Raw genomic sequence first — 19,972 nt, forward strand, 5'->3', positions numbered from 1 at the left:
GACACTCTAATTAAGTCTGGATTATGTTACCGTCTCAATGCACCACTAAACGCTACGCAACTGGGCTCCTACCCCTCCAAAGACTTGTGCTAGCTTGACATTGACGTTCTCTGTAGTTATTGTAATTATTAACATAGAGTCAGCTCCAATAATCTTCCTTACTTCTCTGTAATTGCCATTTACTCACAATGAAGGAAGCTAACAATCTGAATGGCACACTTTTTCAACGCATTTTAAATCATTTTATGTCAAATATCTACAAAATATCACAGATTTACGGTTGGTGAGATGTGTTTTCTGTGGGAAAAATGCCTATTTTTGACACTCTAATCAAGTCTGGATCATATTGCAATGTCAGTGTGCCACTATACCTTTGTGCGAGCTTGTGCCATTCATTTTATGTATTGTCAACCTGTTACAAAAAACTGTTTAGAATTTATGCTAAAATACTGGCAGCTGTATTTGCCATGAATTTACCATAAATAAATTAGGGCCCATTTTAGTGTTGCCAATCAGCCTATCCCCAGGGTCATGTCCTCAGAGGTGTGAGGACCCGGAGTGACCCCACGCAGTCACAGGGAGAACATGCAAACTCCACACAGAAAGACCCCTAGCCCGGGAAATCGAACACAGTACCTCCTCGCTGTGAGGCACGAGCGTTAACCACTGCTTTACCATGCTTCCCCGTCACCAATACTAGTATTTGCAAAATGCCTGTGTTTCCGAGAGCGATACACAAAGATTTTAACTTGAAAGTATTAATATAACCTTTCGCTGGACAACTCACAACACCGCCTTCCGCAACATGTTCCTTCAAGTGAGCTATTAAAAATTAGCCTTCAACGCTCCGTATCTGTTAAATAGCTGCTTGCAAGCAATTCCAACACACTTAAAGGCACAGCGTTTGCAATGAAGCACATAGACTTACCCCTCAATGTCTGAAACCACTTGCCGCAAAAACACAACAAAAAATATGTTGTCAGCCAAAAGTTAACCACGCTTATGCTATAACACAAACCCCTAAAACAATGAAGGTCTGCTGTAAATTTAAATGTACAATCTGTTAAATTTTTAATAGAGACAGAATAATACTGTGAAGTAATTTCATGCTTGTGACATTACAGTATTTGCAAATGCATTGTACAATTTTTCATAATTTTCACAGTAAAGTCATGTGTTTTCTATGTATTACAACCACAGTCATTTAGGTTATCTACTGTTTCTTGGCTTGCAGGAATCCACTACATTTACTACTGTGATGAACTATTTTTGATTTTACAGTATTTTACTCTTGCTATTTAACAATTGCTTGTTGTAGTTTTTACGGTTATTTTTTTACAGCGTACCATCTCTCTTTAATTGCTTTTCACCTGCGAGGAAGAAAGCTAACAAAGCCAACATTTCGTTATATTGTACATGTATGCTTTATTATTATGATGTACATTTCATGCTTTATCATGTATTTATAAATACCGTAATACGGACTTATGGTTGGCAAGACGTGTTTTTTGTGAAAAAAAAAGATCATTTTTTTAGAGAAAAAGCATTAATGGCTGGGTTTTCCTACAAATAACAACATTTGACTAATAATACGGGACATGAATGCTGAATCACGAATATGCTGGGATCCACTGTACCGTTAAAAATAATATGACATTTCTTCAGGGCTCCGTCAACTTTAAATTTGGTGTACTGTTTGCCAAAGACGGACAACTCACAGATGATGAGATGTTTAGCAACGGTAAACGTTTTTTGTTTTTTTTTAATCTATCACTGTTGTCAACATAGGACTATTTCCTGCACGTAAAGTTGTGTGTTTCTGCTTGTAGAAATGGGCAGCGAGGGCTTTGACAAGTTTCTCAATCTGCTGGGCGACTCCATCACGCTGCAGGGATGGGCGGGCTACAGGGGAGGCCTCGACACCAAGAGTAAGTTGCCAAAAACGGCCTCCATTTTCTGGTGTGTTTGTGCACAGTCAGCAGGCTAACATTACATCACTCCATTGTCAGATTCATTAGCACTTTTTTGGGTATTTTGCCTGTCAGTCACCAACCCTATGTGAATTATTTTACGACATATGTATTGTAAGTCGTAAAATATGGCAAGTACGAGGTTGCTAACAATGGAGCTAATAGGAGTACTCTATTGCACCCATAAAGCTTTTTAAAAAACCCCGCCAACAATACTCCATTTACATCTCGTGACCTGAATATTAACCAAACATTAGCGATATTGTTATTATAAGCACGGACGCAGACAACTTGTTTTTAGTGGCGCCATGATCACAGAGAGCTAAATAGCTTGTGTTGCTCTTTTGACATACTGAGCTGCTGCTGCTGCAGAGTTGGTAAAAGTTAATACTAGATTATAAATCATGCCTATCACCTGGATAGTAGAAGGTTGCGGCCATAAACCGAGAGGTTGGTCAACTTTGTCATTCCACAGTAGGTAAATGATTCATATGGCCCCATTCTTGGGTGGATCTCGCATGGGGGGTTAATCATTTTTGAAATGCAGTCTGCTGAAAATGATAGCAGGGCTGTGAATTTTTGGGCATCAGACGATTCTATTCGATAAATTATTTGATTCAGGGTCGATTCTCGGTTCAAAATGCATACTTTTTAATAACATTCAGTAGCAGTTCTATGATTAACTACATTATAAAGTCAAATATAAATAAGGCAACAAGATAAATGTTAAATGGGTTATAGCGCTTTTCTACCTTAAAGGTACTCAAATCGCTTTGACACTATTTCCACATTCACCCATTCACACACACATTCACACAGTTATGGCGGGAGCTGCCATGCAAGGCCCTAACCACGACCCATCAGGAGCAAGGGTGAAGTGTCTTGCTCAAGGACACAACGGACGTGACGAGGTTGGTAAAAAGTGGGGATCGAACCAGGAACCCTCAGGTTGCTGGCACAGCCACTCTCCCAACTTCGCCACGCCATCACCAGGAGAAGTATGCCACACTTCTATTTTCTAAAGTAAATGTGTTACAGCAGATATAGATCATCTACATCAACAATATGATTTGTCTGAGTGGCTGGACAGGACAGAAGAAAATAGACAAAAATTAAAATCGGTTTTTGATGTTTTATTTATTTTTTTAATCGAGTAGGAATTGTTACAAATAAGAATCGCGATTAATCTGAAAATCTAATTTTTTTGGACCCCCACCACTACATAGCAACTGATGGTGTGGTCAAAGTTGGAATTGCCGCAAAATACATTTTTAAATGTATTCAGCACTATACTGCCATCTGGCGGTTAAAGTGGATAGTCCACCCCCTCAATTTGTCAAGTTTCACATGTCTGGTAAACCTTGATTAATGGGACCATACGAATCCCCTTACAGCATGTCGAAAAAATGATGCTCGTTTGCGGTACCTTTTTTTTTTTTTTTTTAAACCTGCGTGAGATTTATGATTTATTCCTTATCTACGTGGGAAGTAGAAACATCCCATCAGTCGGCATCCCAGTGAGAGCAGACATAGTACGGTAAGTGAACTTTTTGTTTATAGTTTGTATTTTTTGTTCAGCATTATAGCAATACTGCTACATGATGCTTAATGTTAGTTGTTGAAGGGAAAAAACAAACATTGTGATGTGTGTCCTCAAAAAGAGGGGTTGGCAACCTTTAGCATACCAAGAGCCTTTTGAGCCTATTTCCCACCAAATAAAACCCACCTCGAGCCGCAAACTCTTTTTGAGCCCTGAAATGACGATAACACTACTTATAGTTTTATTGCGCTTATGCTATCGCATTTATGAAATTAAACACTCGACAAAAAAACGACTCACCAAGTATTTTTGCTCTAATTAGCTTTCCGCAGCAGTTCTGGAACTGCTCTTTTTTGGGCATCTCCAGCTGGGTATTTTTCCGTGAATGAGGTGTGTTTGTTCTGGAAATGCGGTGTGACGCACATTTTAATCGACAAAATATTAAAATATTTTTTTCTTATATTACAAGATCACAGAAGTCTCCAAGATAACAAATTTTACATTACAATAAACTAACTTAATAAAATAAAATAAATCACATTTAAAATAGCCTTTTGTTTCAAAGCCAAAGGGAGCCAGGGCGGAGGCATGAAAGCCAGAGCCGCCTGTTGCAAACCCCTGGCTTAAAATGAGCAAAATACATAAATAATACATGTTATTATAAATGCGCCTTTTACTCCATGACATATATACTTACATCATGCATATAAAACCTTGATAGTGATCTTTGGATGGTTTTTGGAGCGCTTTATAGGCCGAATAGAGTGACTCCCCTTATTACCTCTATTGTTAGCTGACTTTTGCTGGTGTTTATTTACAAGTTAGAATGCATTCAAAATAAACATATGTGTTCTTGTCTTACATAAGGATTGTGAGTTCCCCCAAAAAGTGCATTTCCCCCTTATAGTACCAGTGAGTGGTACACGTTACCTCGATTTTGAAGCTATTATCATATATATATGATTTATGACAGCAAAAGACTTACAAAGTTTGCGGTTAAATAGATATGATCAAAATTGTATCAATCTCACAGAGATTCCCGAGCCATTTTGAGAGTTAATGAAGCAGCCAGTCACGTGATCCGTGACGTCGCGCTCGGAGCCAAAGATCCCTTCCCAAGCAACAACAATGTTAATCAAGCAGACTTTGTGAGTGCCAACAACTATTACTTTGGGAACATTTTAATCCAGAACCTTTTATTTTTGAGCCGGAACACAAAGAGAATGAGCATTAAGTTTTAGAAGCTGAGTGCTAAAGGGATTTAGCATTTTGGTAACACTAGCAGCAGCAGCATTGCTAGGTGCTAAACATATAAACTAACCATTTTAAACCATAACAAAACAAACACTTTCTGTAATATTTCCACTCTCGCTGGGAAGTCGACCGACGGGACGCTTACATAATTCCGTTTAGATGAATATTCAATCGCAATCCTGATGATGGTTTAAGAAAAGTTGCTGCAACAAGCATCTTTTTGTCTCTTTTTCGCCAACTCGGGGGATGTGACAGTCGACCAGCCTGTCGGTCCATGGCCACATTTGTCTACTAGCAGGTGAGAGATGCATTAATTATAATCTACAGTTAATTTTAGCAAGTTTGAGATGAAGCAAAATCAGCCGCCGGTTTATAGTGTCTCAACTAGGGATGTGCGTATCGATCCTGTGGTATCGATATATCGATACTCACACGCTACTCATTTGGCATCACTTTTCTGAAAAAAGTATCGATATAAACCAAAAAACGGCGTGTGGGGGGTGCAAGCATCACTTTCAGATGTTTTTGATGACTTACTTAACTTACTATGTGCTGGTACACCCCTGTACCTGGCAGAGTATAGAGCTGGCCCAGTCACGTGACAGGAGACAGCGAATGAGCGTCGTCAACGTGCAACACACACACAGCCAGCCGACAGCGATGCAGCCAGGCATATCCAGTGTTGTCCATTTGTTGACTTAAAACAGGCATTGTTTTGTTTTTTTTTAGTAATGTTTACTGAATATTTTTGTGTGGAGTTTGCATGTTCTCCCCGTGACTGCGTGGGTTCCCTCCGGGTACTACAGGCTTCCTCCCACCTCCAAAGACATGCACCTGGGGATAGGTTGATTGGCAACACTAAATTGGCCCTAGTGTGTGAATGTTGTTTGTCTATCTGTGTTGGCCCTGCGATGAGGGGGCGACTTGTCCAGGGTGTTCACCGCCTTCCGCCCGATTGTAGCTGAGATAGGCTCCAGCGACCCCGAAGGGAATAAGCGGTAGAAAATGGATGGATGTTTAAATGATTATCCTAAATTCAAATAATTTCCACACAGGGGAATTTACTGTTAGTTGAAAATTGCTTGAGTATTTAAAACAAGATAAGAAAGAGATACAATTTGGAGATTCTTCATCTTTGCATTACAGTTTTATTTTTTTCCAAGAAAATCTTGAATATATGATTGAATGTGATTTTGGTTTTAATCTGTGACATGATTTCTTACATTTCGAAAACATTAGCCTATTTCATATTTCATTAATTGCTAATTATATCACAAACTTTAAAAAATAACTGCAGCTTCTTGCAATTCGGATTTGACTGTTAATTGGAAAGCCCTAATATTTAATTATTATTATATATAATATATAGTTATTATTATATATAATATTTAATTTATTTTTAATATTTATGTTATTTATTTTAATTTTACTTTTATTATATATTGACCATAATAAATGTGGTATAAATGGTCTGTATTTGTCTTGTGATTTGTCTTAAATAATAACAATAGTAATAATATTTTTGACTGACAAAAAATTGCCAATAAGAAATTATTGGTATCGGTATCGATGAAAATGCAAGAAAAAGTATCGGTATCGTATCGAATCCTAAAAGTGTGGTATCGCCCATCCCTAGTCTCAACAATAGCAGCGTAAACTAGCATTAGTTTTCTGCTATCAATGCGCAGCTAAAATAGTCCATCTGCAGTAGCGCTTTTGATAACAATATCTCTCATATTTGGTTAATTTTCAGGTCACAACATGTAATAGGAGTATTGTTGGCGCTTTCTGGATGTTTTATAGAGGTTAAAATTAGCGCAACAGAGGACACCGGATCTGTTGACTCAATTGTTAGCTATTTATTTACGATTATGAATGCATAAAAAAAGCCAAGCATATGTGTTCTTGATTTATATAAGGAGTGTGAATGATAAACAACACATCGCTTTCAAATATATGCGTATTTCCAGTATGACTGATCTAATAATACGGATAATACAGAAGCGTTCCCATCGTGACGTCAATCTACGGAAATTACCGAAGGTGTTCGAAGCGGAATATTCAAAATGGCTGACTGAATTCGTGGCGTTTTGTGACTTTTTGGACGGTATTTTTTTTTACATACTTCGTAAATATAATTGGATATGGTTTAATGGATACAAAGAAACACAAACAAGCATTTAAAGGAAACTTGTTTTTCTACTTTACTGGTACTTTAGGGAAAAGTCAGCTTGTAATAATCGTTACTTGTCACTGCTTCTTCCAGACGACACTACAGGGATCAAGTCCATCTACACCGTGTATCAGGGCCACGAGCTCATGTTCCACGTGTCCACCATGTTGCCGTATTCTAAAGAGAACAAACAACAGGTGTCTGCTTTTGTTGCTGTGTTTGTCTGTGTAGACCGGCGTCGGGTTTCAGTCCATGTTGGATTCGTCGCTCTGAAAAATGAATCCAGGCTGCAAACACCTCACCGAACGCCTCTCTGCTGTGTTCTCGCCCGGCAGGTGGAGCGAAAGAGGCACATTGGAAACGACATTGTTACCATAGTGTTCCAGGAGGGCGATGAAGCGTCGTCGTCCTTCAAACCCTCCATGATCCGATCGCACTTCACCCGTATCCTTGAAAGCAACGAGCGACTCACATTCTAAGCTCCGTGTTTCCTTCACTTGCGCTTGCAGATATATTTGCATTAGTTAGATATAACAGCCAGAATGACAGCTACAGGTGAGCGAGGCCTTTAAATGTGGCTACTTTAAAACTTGAAAATGTTTGATGACAGACTCTGTCCTCAGGTTGAAGATATTCTCAGAAGAGAGCGTGCCGCTGTTTGGACCTCCTCTCCCGTCGCCGCCCGTGTTTACTGATCACCACGAATTCAGGGACTTTTTACTAGTCAAATGTAAGATTGTTTAATTCATCCATTTTTTACATGTTCTCGGCATACACACCGGAAAAAATGACCCCAGTAGCAGCTTTAATGAATGCAACGTACAGGGAACCCTCCATTTAGGGACTTAATTGGTTCTTGAACAGGGTTCGCAAATCGAAAAGTTTGTATAGTGAAGCAAATATGAAATACACTATATTGCTTAATGTATTTGGCCACCTGCCTTGACTCACATATGAACTTGAAGTGCCATCCCATTCTTAACCCATAGGGTTCAATATGATGTCGGTCCACCTTTTGCAGCTATTACTGGGAAGGCTGTCCACAAGGTTGCGGAGTGTGATTATAGGAATTTTCAACCATTCTTCCAAAAGCGCATTGGTGAGGTCACACCCTGATGTTGGTCGAGACGGCCCGGCACTTAGTCTCCGTTCTAATTAATCCCAAAGGTGTTCTATCGGGTTCAGGTCAGGATTCTGTGCAGGCCAGTCAAGTTCATCCACACCAGACTCTGTCATCCATGTCTTTATGGACATTGCTTTGTGCACTGGTGCACAGTCATGTTGGAAGAGGAAGGGGCCCGCTCCAAACTGTTCCCACAAGGTTGGGAGCATGGAATTGTCCAAAATGTTTTGGTATGCTGGAGCATTCAAAGTTCCTTTCACTGGAACTCCTGAAAAACAACCCCACACCATAATTCCTCCTCCACCAAATTCCACACTCGACACAAAGCAGTCCGAAATGTACCGTTCTCCTGGCAACCTCCAAACCCAGACTCATCCATCAGATTGCCAGATGGAAAAGCGTGATTCATCACTCCAGAGAAGGAGTCTCCACTGCTCTAGAGTCCAGTGGCGACGTGCTTTACACCACTGCATCGGACGCTTTGCATGGGACTTGGTGATGTATGGCTTAGATGCAGCTGCTCGGCAATGGAAACCCATTCCATGAAGCTCTCTGCGTACTGTACGTGGGCTAATTGGAAGGTCAGATGAAGTTTGGAGTTATGTAGCAACTGACTGTGCAGAAAGTCGGCGACATCTCTGCACTATGCGATTCATCATCCGCTGACCCCTCTCTGTCAGTTTACGTGGCCTACCACTTCTTGGCTGAGTTGCTGTTGTTCCCAAACTCTTCCACTTTCTTATAATAAAGCCGACAGTTGACTTTGGAATATTTAGAAGCGAGGAAATTTCACGATTGGATTTGTTGCACAGGTGGCATCCTATGACAGTTCCACGCTGGAAATCACTGAGAGCGACCCATTCTTTCACAAATGTTTGTAGAAACAGTCTCCATGCCTAAGTGCTTAATTTTATACACCTGTAGCCGGGTCAAGTGATTAGGACACCTGATTCTGATCCTTTGGATGGGTGGCCAAATAACTTTGGCAATATAGAGTAGGAATAATGGGTTCCAGCCTTGACAAAAGTCCCTATTTTAGTGAAGGTTTGTACACTTTGGACACAATATAAAGTGTATATCAAACAAACATAAAAGGAGGTGATGGAGCAACTGTCTCTTCATTAACAAGTCAAAATGACAACAACAACAAGCTAAAATGTCCTGTATGCTGTGCCATGCCAACACACAAGTCCCTTTGCTGCCCTCACAAACGATCAGAAATCCCAAGAATCCCTAACTTTAACAACCGTATTGCTACTATAATAAATATTTGAAAAAATTAAATCCACTTTACATGTGTGTGTTTGCGTGTGCTCTTTAAAGAGGAGCCTCTGAACGAGATGTAGCGATTTCTCCTCCGCTGTGATGTAAGTTCGCTTTGGCATCTTTTTACATAAAAGTCAGTTCCTATCACAGTTGGAAACTTGCTGTGGTACGAAGCCTGCTTCGTCAATCTCTTCAATATGAGCAAGCACAAAATGGCTGCCATCGTGACACGAAATTAATGAATTGAGTACACAAAGAGAAGGTTCGCACGCAGAGGCATGCTTGGCTCGATCTAATAGTTTGTAAATGGAAAAGTTCGCAAAAGGGGGTTCGTAAATCGAGGTTCTACTATACGTGTTTACATAAACAAAGACAATCAAAGAAAATCCATACGTTCTTTACAAGCAGTCCTCGTGTTACGATGTTTTGAACTAGGATGTTTTGTATTAGGACGTTTTGCACAGCGACGTTTTGTATCGTTATGATTTGCATTTGGACGTTTTGTATGACGACGTTTTGTACTACAATGTTTTGTATTACATTGTTTTGTACTAGGATGATATGTTAGGACATTTTTCATGACAACATTTTGTATGGCAACGTTTTGTACTGCGACATATTGTATTAGGACGTTTCGTATCAGGACGATTTGCATTAAGACGTTTTGTATAACAACGTTTTGCATGACAACGTTTTGTACCACAATGTTTTGTACGACAATATTTTGTACTACAATGTTTTATATTAAGACGTTTTGTATCAGGACAATTTGCATTAAGACATTTTGCATGACGACGGTTTGCATGACGACGTTTAGTATGACAACATTTTGTACTACCATATTTTGTACTACAATGTTTTGTACTTGGATGATACGTTAGGACGTTTTTCATGACGATGTTTTGTACTACGATATATTGTTTTAGGACGTTTTTGTATCAGGACGATTTGCATTAAGACGTTTTGTATGACGACGTTTTGCATGACTACGTTTTGTATTACGATATTTTGTACGACAAAAGTTTGTACTATGATGTCTTGTACTCCAATGTTTTGTACTAAGATAATACATTAGGACGTTTTTCATGACAGCGTTTTGTATGGCAACGTTTTGTACTACGATATATTGTATTAGGACGTTTTGTATCAGGACAATTTGCATTAAGACGTTTTGTATGACGACGTTTTGTATGATGACGTTTTGTATGACAACGGTTTGCCTGACGACGTTTAGTATGACAACATTTTGTACTACGATGTTTTGTGCTACGATGTACTGTGCTCGGACGGTTTGTATCAGGACGATTTGCGTTAGGATGTTTTGCATGATGACGTTTTGTATGGCAACGTTTTGTACTACAACATTTTGTACGACAATGTTTTGTACTAGGATGTTTTGTATCAGGACAGTTTGCATTAAGACATTTTGTGTGACGACGGTTTGCATGACGACGTTTAGTATGACAACATTTTGTACTACGACGATCTGTACTACGATGTTCTGTACTACGACGTTCTGTACTACGACGTTCTGTACTACGACGTTCTGTTCTACGACGTTTTGCATGACCACGTTATGCATGACCACGTTTTTATGACGATGGTTTGCATGACAACGTTTTGTATGTCGACGTTTTTTATTACAAAGTTTTGAATTATGCAAATTTGTATTATGTCGTTACATTACATTAATTACATGAATTAATTACATTATTAATACTGCACAAAAATAAAAAAAATATTTGTTGCATGGCGTAAATTAATACAGAGTGGGGGCGTCGCTACACTGAGTAAGGACAACCACACTTTCCATTTTGTCTCTCGAGAGTGAGGCAGACTCCTCTGATGGCAGTGCATCAAATAAAATGAAAGCTACGTGAAATTAGGGATAGTAAAATGTTAAAGTGTCGAAATAAACATTGGTTGCTTGTTCGGTCATAGCCGCTCAGACGTCACCACCATCATGAAGGATCTGCTCCAATGAAATAGACAGAGCACAGTAGTGGCTTGTGCAGCCCTTTGAGACACTTGTGATTTAGGGCTATTTAAAAAAACTTTGATTGATAGATTGGTCTCACTTTTGAGACTTCCTGTCTCTATACCTTCAGTAAGGAAGTGTGACCCTCGTGAGGGAATTCTTGTATTTCGTCTTTTTATGGCAGTGTTTGATATGTCCTACATGTGTTCTGCATGCATCGAGGTTTTTATTTAGCTATGATTTGGGTATAAGTGCCGACTCGCGCTAAAACTCAGCTAACGTCGCCGTGGTAGGAACACAACCGATACGTCGACCAAGGACCTCCTGTATGTATTTTCTGCCGGTCATTCCTTGAGTTTATGGATTGAGCTGCTGCTGGGGATTAAGATTGGATTAAAGATTGTGGCGTACAAAGAAAATATGTCAATACATCTCTCTTACGGCTCGGCAGTAATCAATGGAGAGAAAGCCACACTGGAGACGCCAACATTTGCCCAGAAGCGTCAGCGGACTCTGGACATGTTGATCCGCTCGCTCTACCAGGACCTCATGCCCGACCTGCATAAGGTAAAAGACACTTTTGGATAAAACCCCAATTTTTTTTTTTGTTTCTTCTGCCCCCCCTTGTCCTCCTCCTACACTCCCTCCCTCCTTGTCACCGCTGTGACTTCAGAACCTGCTGACTGTGTTGCGCTGCGATCCACTGCAGCCCACTGCGTACTGCGCCACAGCACTGACTGATTCCACTGCAGTGCTGCCTTCGCTTTTCCTCTCCACTTGTTTCTTCAGCCGGCTCTCGCCATCACCGTCACTGTCAGGGTCAGCTTCCCTAAGACCCTCCTTCTGCTTTCTTTCCTTCCTTCCCTCCCTCCTCCACGTGTGATGGTGCGCCGCATGTTAGGTCCCTTTTTCCCCGCAGAACATGTTGAACCGGCGCTCCTTCAGCGACGTGCTGCCCGAGTCGCCAAAGTCGGCGCGCAAGAAGGAGGAGGCGCGGCAGGCTGAATTTGTCAGGATAGGCCAGGTAACAAAAAACGATTGAACACATCCGAACTGAAATAAATACTTTTTCATACATCAAAATCAATTAATCAGTTAGGTTAGGTTAGGTTATGATCAGGGATTAAGGGTATGATTCATGTTAATTAGGGTTAGGGTCTTGAATGAAGGGGCAGAGTAGGTTTAGGGTGTGAATTTAGGGTCTATGATCAGAGATTTTAGGATTAGGGCCGGGGAGTAATGGTAAATGGGTTATACTTGTGTAGCACTTTTCTACCTTCAAGGTACTCAAAGCGCTTTGACACTATTTCCACATCCACCCATTCACACACTGATGGCGGGAGCTGCCATGCCACGACCCATCAGGAGCAAGGGTGAAGTGTCTTGCTCAAGGACACAACGGACGTGACGAAGTTGGTAGAAGGTGGGGATTGAACCGGGAACCCTCAGGTTGCTGGCACGACCACTCTCCCAACCGTGCCACGCCGCCCCTGTTGAGTACTGTAGGATTAATACTTGGGGGAGTTAGGGTTTAGGGCAGAGGTTTCACAGAGGTTTCATACTCTTGGCCTGTGGGCCATTTGCAGACCACAGGCCCATATTTTGTGGCTCATTACTTAACTTCTTAGTTTAGTGGAGTGCTTTCCCCCGACGCCCCACCCCTACCCCACACAATCTCAGCCGCAACTATAAATAGTATAATTTGTCTAAAAAATTGCTATAAGTACACCTCTGCATAACTTATTAACATTAAATAAAACAAAAAAGAACAATAGATCAACTTACAAAAAATAATAAATGTGTTAACACTGTTTTTAATCTGTAAAAAGAAAATATTTAAAGTGCATCAATTTGTGTATCCTACATTTTTGGACCAACCTCAACCATTTGATACTGAAAACTAGAATTAAATCAACTCCATCCATCCATCCATTCTCTTCCGCTTATCCGAGGTCGGGTCGCAGGGGCAGCAGCCTATGCAGAGAAGCCCAGACTTCCCTCTCCCCAGCCACTTCGTACAGCTCCTCCCGGGGGAGCCCGAGGCCTTCCCAGGCGAATAAACACAATAAATAATACATTCAAATTGATCAGAAACATCATCTCAGGAGCCCAATATATAAAACAATTTAACCTACAACACCAAAATGAATAAAACCACAGTGGCCTTGTGGTTAGAGTGTCCGCCTTGAGATTGGTAGGTCGTGAGTTCAAACCCCGGCCGAGTCATACCAAAGACTATAAAAATGGGACCCGTTACCTCCCTGCTTGGCACTCAGCATCAAGGGTTGGAATTGGGGGTTACATCACCAAAATGATTCTCGAGCGTGGCCACCGCTGCTGCTCACTGCTCCCCTCACCTCCCAGGGGGTGGAACAAGGGGATGGGTCAAATGCAGAGGGTAAGTTCACCACACCTAGTGTGTGTGTGACTATCAGTGGTACTTTAACTTTATTTAACTTAATTTGTGCTGAATATGTTTTTAATCAAAGTGAGGAAGTCAGGATGAATGGCTACAATGGCATGGTTTGTAGTATACAGCTTTTCGAAGCAGGATTTGAAACATGATACTGCATGATACTGATGCTTGTTCCCCGGGAAACACGTCCACCCCCTGGCATTGCACTGCTTTCGGGGAATTGCGGCCCGCGCACCCCCGGGTGGCTAATTGTACAATGTAATATTGCTATCTTGAATCCTACTAGAATGGGCCCTAACGGTGTAAACACAAAAACGACAGCACAACAAACACACATTGGGCAACACAAAGAGCAACTTCCTATAAACAAGCGGAAGTGGCTTGGACCACCTCCTACGGCAGTGTTTCTTAACCATTGTTGGGCCACGAGTGCCCCCTCGAGGGCTGCCAAAAATTATGTTTCTCAGCTGTGGTCCGTAAAAGCCGCAGCGGTACTCAGTTGTTATACGCGTTTTCACCACTTGTGGAAGTAACGACAATATCAAACAAACGTCTGGAGCTAAAGTCATAGAGAAGTTTCTTAAGCACAAAAATTAGGACTATAGCGGTGAAGCTGTATTTTCATTTGCACTTTAATTTTATTGACAGTTAAGTTAATGATAAAGGATAAATGATAAATGGGTTATACTTGTATAGCGCTTTTCTACCTTCAAGGTACTCAAAGCGCTTTGACAGTATTTCCACATTCACCCATTCACACACACATTCACACACTGATGGCGGGAGCTGCCATGCAAGCAGCCATCAGGAGCAAGGGTGTAGTGTCTTGCCCAAGGACACAACGGACGTGACTAGGATGGTAGAAGGTGGGGATTGAACCCCAGTAACCAGCAACCCTACGATTGCTGACACGGCCACTCTACCAACTTCGCCACGCCGCCCCCATAATAAACATATTCATTATTTATTGTTTTCTGACAGTTATTTAAAAGTCCCTTCTTATGCATAGTATATTGGGTTAAAACTTATGTTTCTAATCAGCCTGACCTAAGCCTAAGGTTTATGTGTTAAATAAATAATAATATTTATGATTAACATGATGGTTCCATATCTTTTGACAGGGTTGTAAACTGTAAGTAGGTTGGGTATAATTATTGAATGTGATTCAAATCAAAAGTAAAATTACTATTCCAGTATTATTACTTGAGTGGGCCCCGGCCCACTTTGTAGTGGAAAAGTTGAGCCCCCAGTTAGCATAGTTTAGGGTCACTATATCTGTTGGTAAAAGTAGTTAACAATTTTAGTCACATGGGTAAATCTGAAGTGTAGCCGCCTCACCTCTACCTCCAGTTTGACCCGATTTTGAGACCCGTGGTTTAGTCAGTGTTTAAGGTGAGAATTAATTTTAGGTAAGGGTTTAAGGTTAGGTGCTCAAGAAGCATCAGGGTTGGGGGGATTTAATTTTAGGTCAGGGTTTAAGGTAATGTGCTGGGGAAGCATCAGGGCTGGGGGGGTTTAATTGTAGGTAAGGGTTTAAGGTAAGGTGCTAAGGAAGCATCAGGGTTGGGGGGGTTTAGGATGGGGGTCTGGGTTAGAGGTTAGGAACCAGGGTTCATGTTTCAAGGTTAAGGTTGGAATTAGTGTAAAATAGGGTAAGGGTGAAGTCAGGGTGTAGGGTTAGGTGCTAGGATAGAGTTTGGGGTAGTTGGGGTAAGTGGTTTGGTCTGTGTTAGAAGTTAGCAATCTGAGTATTGGGTGTGTTTCGGGTTTATGGTTCAGGGATTAGGTTAAATTAGATTTAGGTATGGTGGAGGTCTAGAGCAGAATTTGGGAGATTTTAGGTTAAAGGTTAGGAATTTAATTACAGTAAAGAAGTTAGTTTTGTTAGGGGGTTATAAAGACGTTGGTTATACTTTGTTGCAAATCTGGATAAAGATGCAGAACCCCTAATTTTGTCAGGGAATAATAACATGAGTAAAATAAATCTAAATACATAATGAATCTTGATAATAAACAGATCTAAGAAAGTGTACTTTGTGTTCGTGGGCTCTTTAGGCCCTCAAGCTGAAGACCATCGTGAGAGGAGACGCCCCTACCAGCCTGGTCACTACCGGTCTGTGCAGAAAGGAGGTGAACGCAGAGTTTGAACTATGATGTGATTATTTGTAGGACTGTTTAGATGCGACAAAGCGTCGCTCACATGATTGTCGTCGTTTGCTGCAGCCGTGGGAGTCGCAGTCCTTCTGCAGCACGTTCCCCTATGAGATCGTGTGCGCCGACTCCTGGGGTCAGTCGCTGCTGGTGGCCACCGACACAGCGGGGGTCGTCCTGCTGGAGGGTGAGGTTAAATTAATTGTAATCGATGTATCCTCCCCTCGCCCCCACTCCCACCCCGCGTGTCCTCTAAAACAAAGGCAGCCATGCTGAAATGTCAATGCTGTTGTGAGCTAACATGTCCTTGTTGTTGCTTGTACAGGACCCGATCCACCCTCGTCCTGCACCGGTGAGCGTCACGCCATTGATCCACCACTTTCTTGGGATGTCTTCTTCCTTCTCCAGTCAGATTTGACCTTTTTTTGTATGTGTGTCTCACAGAGGCGCAGGCGCTCCCCCCGGTGCAAGTGTTTGACAAGACGCTGCTGGTGAAGCAGATGCACATTCTCGAGCCTCAGGACCTGCTCATCACCAGGGCAGACAAAGGTAGGCGGGATGCAGGATGCTGCTCAGTGCTGCCACCTGCTGGAAAGTGTTTTCTTTTGTAATTGTGTCCCTTTGCTCAGCATTGCTGCGAGGACTAATGTATTGTTCTTAGACTTAGACTTACCGTATTTTTTGGACTGTAAGGCGAACTTAAAATCCCTTCATTTTCTCAAAAACGACAGTGCGCCTTATATTAATTCTGGTTATGCTAACTGACCTCAAAGTAATTTCATTTGGTACATGGTGTAATAATAAGTGTGACCAGTAGATGGCAGTCTCACACAAGAGATACGTGTGGACTGCAGGTTGCCGCCTGTTCAATAAATGACACCAGCAAGTACCTGTAAGCAAGCAACACCAAAACGTTGATGTTTCATTGAGAATATAGAACATTACACACAGCGCTCAAAAATCAGTCAAAACGTTTTAGTGCGACTTTGGTAAGCTATGAAGCCGCACCGCTTGATGGAACGCGGAGCATTACAGCCACCATAGTCAGACGCACTGTGCTTTAACAAATATGGACCCCAAAAAGGCACCTGTTATAAGACATATTGTCTGGTGTTTTGTTTTTTTATGCAAAACCAACTCTTGTTACCTATTGGTACCTGCTGATGTGTAGTTGGGGTCTTCATAAGTCCCAAAAATGTGCGCGCGTTTGCCATTGTAGTCCGCACCGTAGTCAATAAGTTCCTTCTTTTTCTCTTTCCTCTTGTTGTGGGGCATTTATCCTCCGTTGTTGCCATTTCTAATACAGTTCTAACTTATAGCTGTCAGTAGACTCACTATGGAAGTGTGATGGGGAGAACCCAGCTGACACACGACATTGATACAACGTTGATTATACGTACATGTCCTTTAAAACTGACTTTGAAAGAATGTTGCAAAATAGTAAATTGAGACAACTTAGATGTCTAACGTTGGATCCACGTTGTTGGTTGCGAATTGACCAAAATTCAATTGTCAAATCAACGTCACAACCTGACATTGAATAAACCTTGTCAAAAAGCATGTTGTTTTAACGTTGTATTTGTGTTGTAGAATAATGGTTGGGAAATGACCAAAATTCAATGGTCGATTCAACGTCAGAACCCAACATTGATTAAACATTGTCAAAAAACATGTTTCAACGGTAGCTTTGATTTGCTCAACGTCAGGACCGAATTCAACAAGTTCACAACCTTGTTTTAATGCCTTCTGGGAAGCACGTAAGACCGCCAACAAAGCGGCGCATCCTGAAGAGACAGTCAGAAAGTGACTTGAAGATGGTCTGTAAAACATAATCTATGCAACATTTTGACCAAATAACCACCATGACATGTTATGTAGATGCACCTGAGGATAGGCTGATTAGCAACAATAAATCGGCCCTAGTGTGTGAATGTGAGTGTGAATGTTGTCTGTCTATCTGTGTTGGCCCTGTGATGAGGTGGCGACTTGTCCAGGGTGTACCCCGCCTTCTGCCCGATTGTAGCTGAGATAGGCTCCAGTGCCCCCCGCGACCCCGAAGGGAATAAGCGGTAGAAAATGGATGGATGGATGGATGGATGGATAATACGCCTTATAAGGCACCTGCGCCTTTTGTATGAAAATAGACCTGAATAGGCCCGCTCATCGGCAGTGCGTCTTATAATCCGGTGAGCCCTATGGCCCGAAAAATACGGTCCATAAACTTTATTGATCCACAAGGGAAATTGTTTGACACACGGTAGCACAATTGTAAAATGATGAAAATTTCAGGAGCTACTGTGATCTCATGCCACTCTTTCAGGGGCACATCAAAACCATGTGGTTGCTGTGCAGGCTCCAGAAGTCGACAAATAACAATTTATAGGAAAACAAGAAACATTAAAAAACATGAAGGACACAGTGCTGAATCAACCTCAGCAGTACCTTTTCTACTTACAGCCACAAAAGTCAAATGTAACGAAAAATCATAAATTATTTTTAAAAAATAGGGCTCGGAAGGCCACATGATTTTGCAGCATTGTGGGGTCTGGGTAGACATACTATTTGGATAAAGGCTTCGGTTACAATGTGAACACAAGCAACAAACTGTATTAAAATGGATCGTACAAAAAAAAAAGCATGGGACTTTACTGTGAAAAAAACTGTACCCTATTTTCCTAGTTGGAAAAAATAATACAAAATAGTGGAATTGACTCATATGAGCTATGAGCACGTCTGATGGACAAGAGCTTGAATCAAGTAAAAGTGCCGCCAAACTTGTCTGTATTTCGTCAACGCCTTTCACCTCTTACTGAGATGCTTGAGATCACCCGGCCTCGTTTCATTAGCAGGGTTCTCCGAAAAAACAAGCCCAAAGCTTCTTTCAAATACTTTGATCACGACGCTACCTCGCTGAAAACAATACTCACATGTACCAGGTGATGGCGTTAAATGTCATGTTTGTTGTTTTGTACGTCTGCCCCCTAACCGAGTTCCTTAGCTTTGCTTTTGCGCTGGAAATGAGGAAAATCTCAACAAATCTTTTTCCAGAAGCGATCATGACAACCTTGTGAGTTAATGATGGCGCACATTCGCAACATATTTGGAACTTGTTAAAGAGAAACAAAACCTCAATTTTAGGACAGATTCTTGCATCAATGTACATACGACTGCGCCAGACAAACGACAAAACATAAATGCCGTCTTAACACCCCCGTACGCCGCGGCAGCCTCGGCAATGCTTCGCACCATCGCCCGGTGGGCGGCCAGAGAAAGGAACAGACCCAACTAAGAGAGCCGACGCCGTCCTAGGCTGCCCACCATCCCCCGCTCGATGTCTGGTAGGCGCGGATGATCGAAAATCCTTTCAGAGAGACACTGTTTGTTGGTTACTCATTTGTTTATTAGCCATTTTATAATGGATATTTGGTTACCCCCAACAACGTGGCCTCAATCCCTGCCACCTAGAGGATTGGTGTGAACTTGAATGCAACTGATTGTTCAAACTTAACACCAGGCTTTGTGTGCATGTGCTTTGTTTTGTTTGTTTATGCATTGTGCAATCGAATTTGCGCAGTATGTATTATTAATTGCTAATTTTTTGGAGTTTCGTTGTTTTACTTTTGTAGCTGTATGTAGAAATAGCACTGCTGGAGTGGCAGCTGGTTGCATCATCTCTGCTCTTTTAATGTCCTTTGTCTTAATGTTTCCCTCTTGTTTTCTTGTGTTTTTACCATATTTTTTATGGACTTTTTGTATCTGCACTACAACCACATAATTTCCCCATTGTGTGATAAATAAGGTCTATTCTATCCTATCCTATCCTACAAAGTGCCCACTTAAAGATGACATACAAGGTTTGCGTGTCAACACCAGACAAAGGAAAAACACAGGCAGAAAATGTATTCAAAGGTAATTCAAAACTTCATAATACAAAACACACAATACAAGGCTTTCCTCAAAATTGGGACCCAAAAAATTGTTTCTATGAAAATTGTTCCTCATTATTGCTGTGTATAATAACATAACATAACTACTGTCTAGTACTGGGGTGTCCAAACATTTATTTTTTTTACTGAGTCCTACAAAAGGAAAAATCAAAGT

General features: G+C 41.3%; 1 protein-coding gene across 6 annotated transcripts in view; it reads left to right on the plus strand.

The window, feature by feature from the left end:
* The window catches only part of garnl3 (GTPase activating Rap/RanGAP domain like 3), a 153,868-nt gene that overhangs the window by 106,831 nt on the left and 27,065 nt on the right, over positions 1 to 19,972 (plus strand). For 4 of the 6 annotated variants that reach the window (XM_062056778.1, XM_062056782.1, XM_062056780.1 and 1 more), the window contains 12 exons: positions 1,666 to 1,741; positions 1,830 to 1,928; positions 7,031 to 7,134; positions 7,273 to 7,381; positions 7,447 to 7,492; positions 7,561 to 7,667; positions 11,756 to 11,871; positions 12,206 to 12,328; positions 15,776 to 15,850; positions 15,944 to 16,058; positions 16,197 to 16,223; positions 16,316 to 16,420. In XM_062056778.1, coding sequence (XP_061912762.1) covers positions 1,666 to 1,741; positions 1,830 to 1,928; positions 7,031 to 7,134; positions 7,273 to 7,381; positions 7,447 to 7,492; positions 7,561 to 7,667; positions 11,756 to 11,871; positions 12,206 to 12,328; positions 15,776 to 15,850; positions 15,944 to 16,058; positions 16,197 to 16,223; positions 16,316 to 16,420 — 1,102 coding nt within the window. The remainder of the gene's footprint in view (positions 1 to 1,665; positions 1,742 to 1,829; positions 1,929 to 7,030; positions 7,135 to 7,272; positions 7,382 to 7,446; positions 7,493 to 7,560; positions 7,668 to 11,755; positions 11,872 to 12,205; positions 12,329 to 15,775; positions 15,851 to 15,943; positions 16,059 to 16,196; positions 16,224 to 16,315; positions 16,421 to 19,972) is intronic. The other 2 variants (XM_062056779.1, XM_062056784.1) reach the window with 1 other exon arrangement.

The sequence above is a fragment of the Entelurus aequoreus genome, linkage group LG08 (genome assembly GCF_033978785.1).
Source record: "Entelurus aequoreus isolate RoL-2023_Sb linkage group LG08, RoL_Eaeq_v1.1, whole genome shotgun sequence".
Taxonomy (NCBI): Eukaryota; Metazoa; Chordata; class Actinopteri; order Syngnathiformes; family Syngnathidae; genus Entelurus; species Entelurus aequoreus.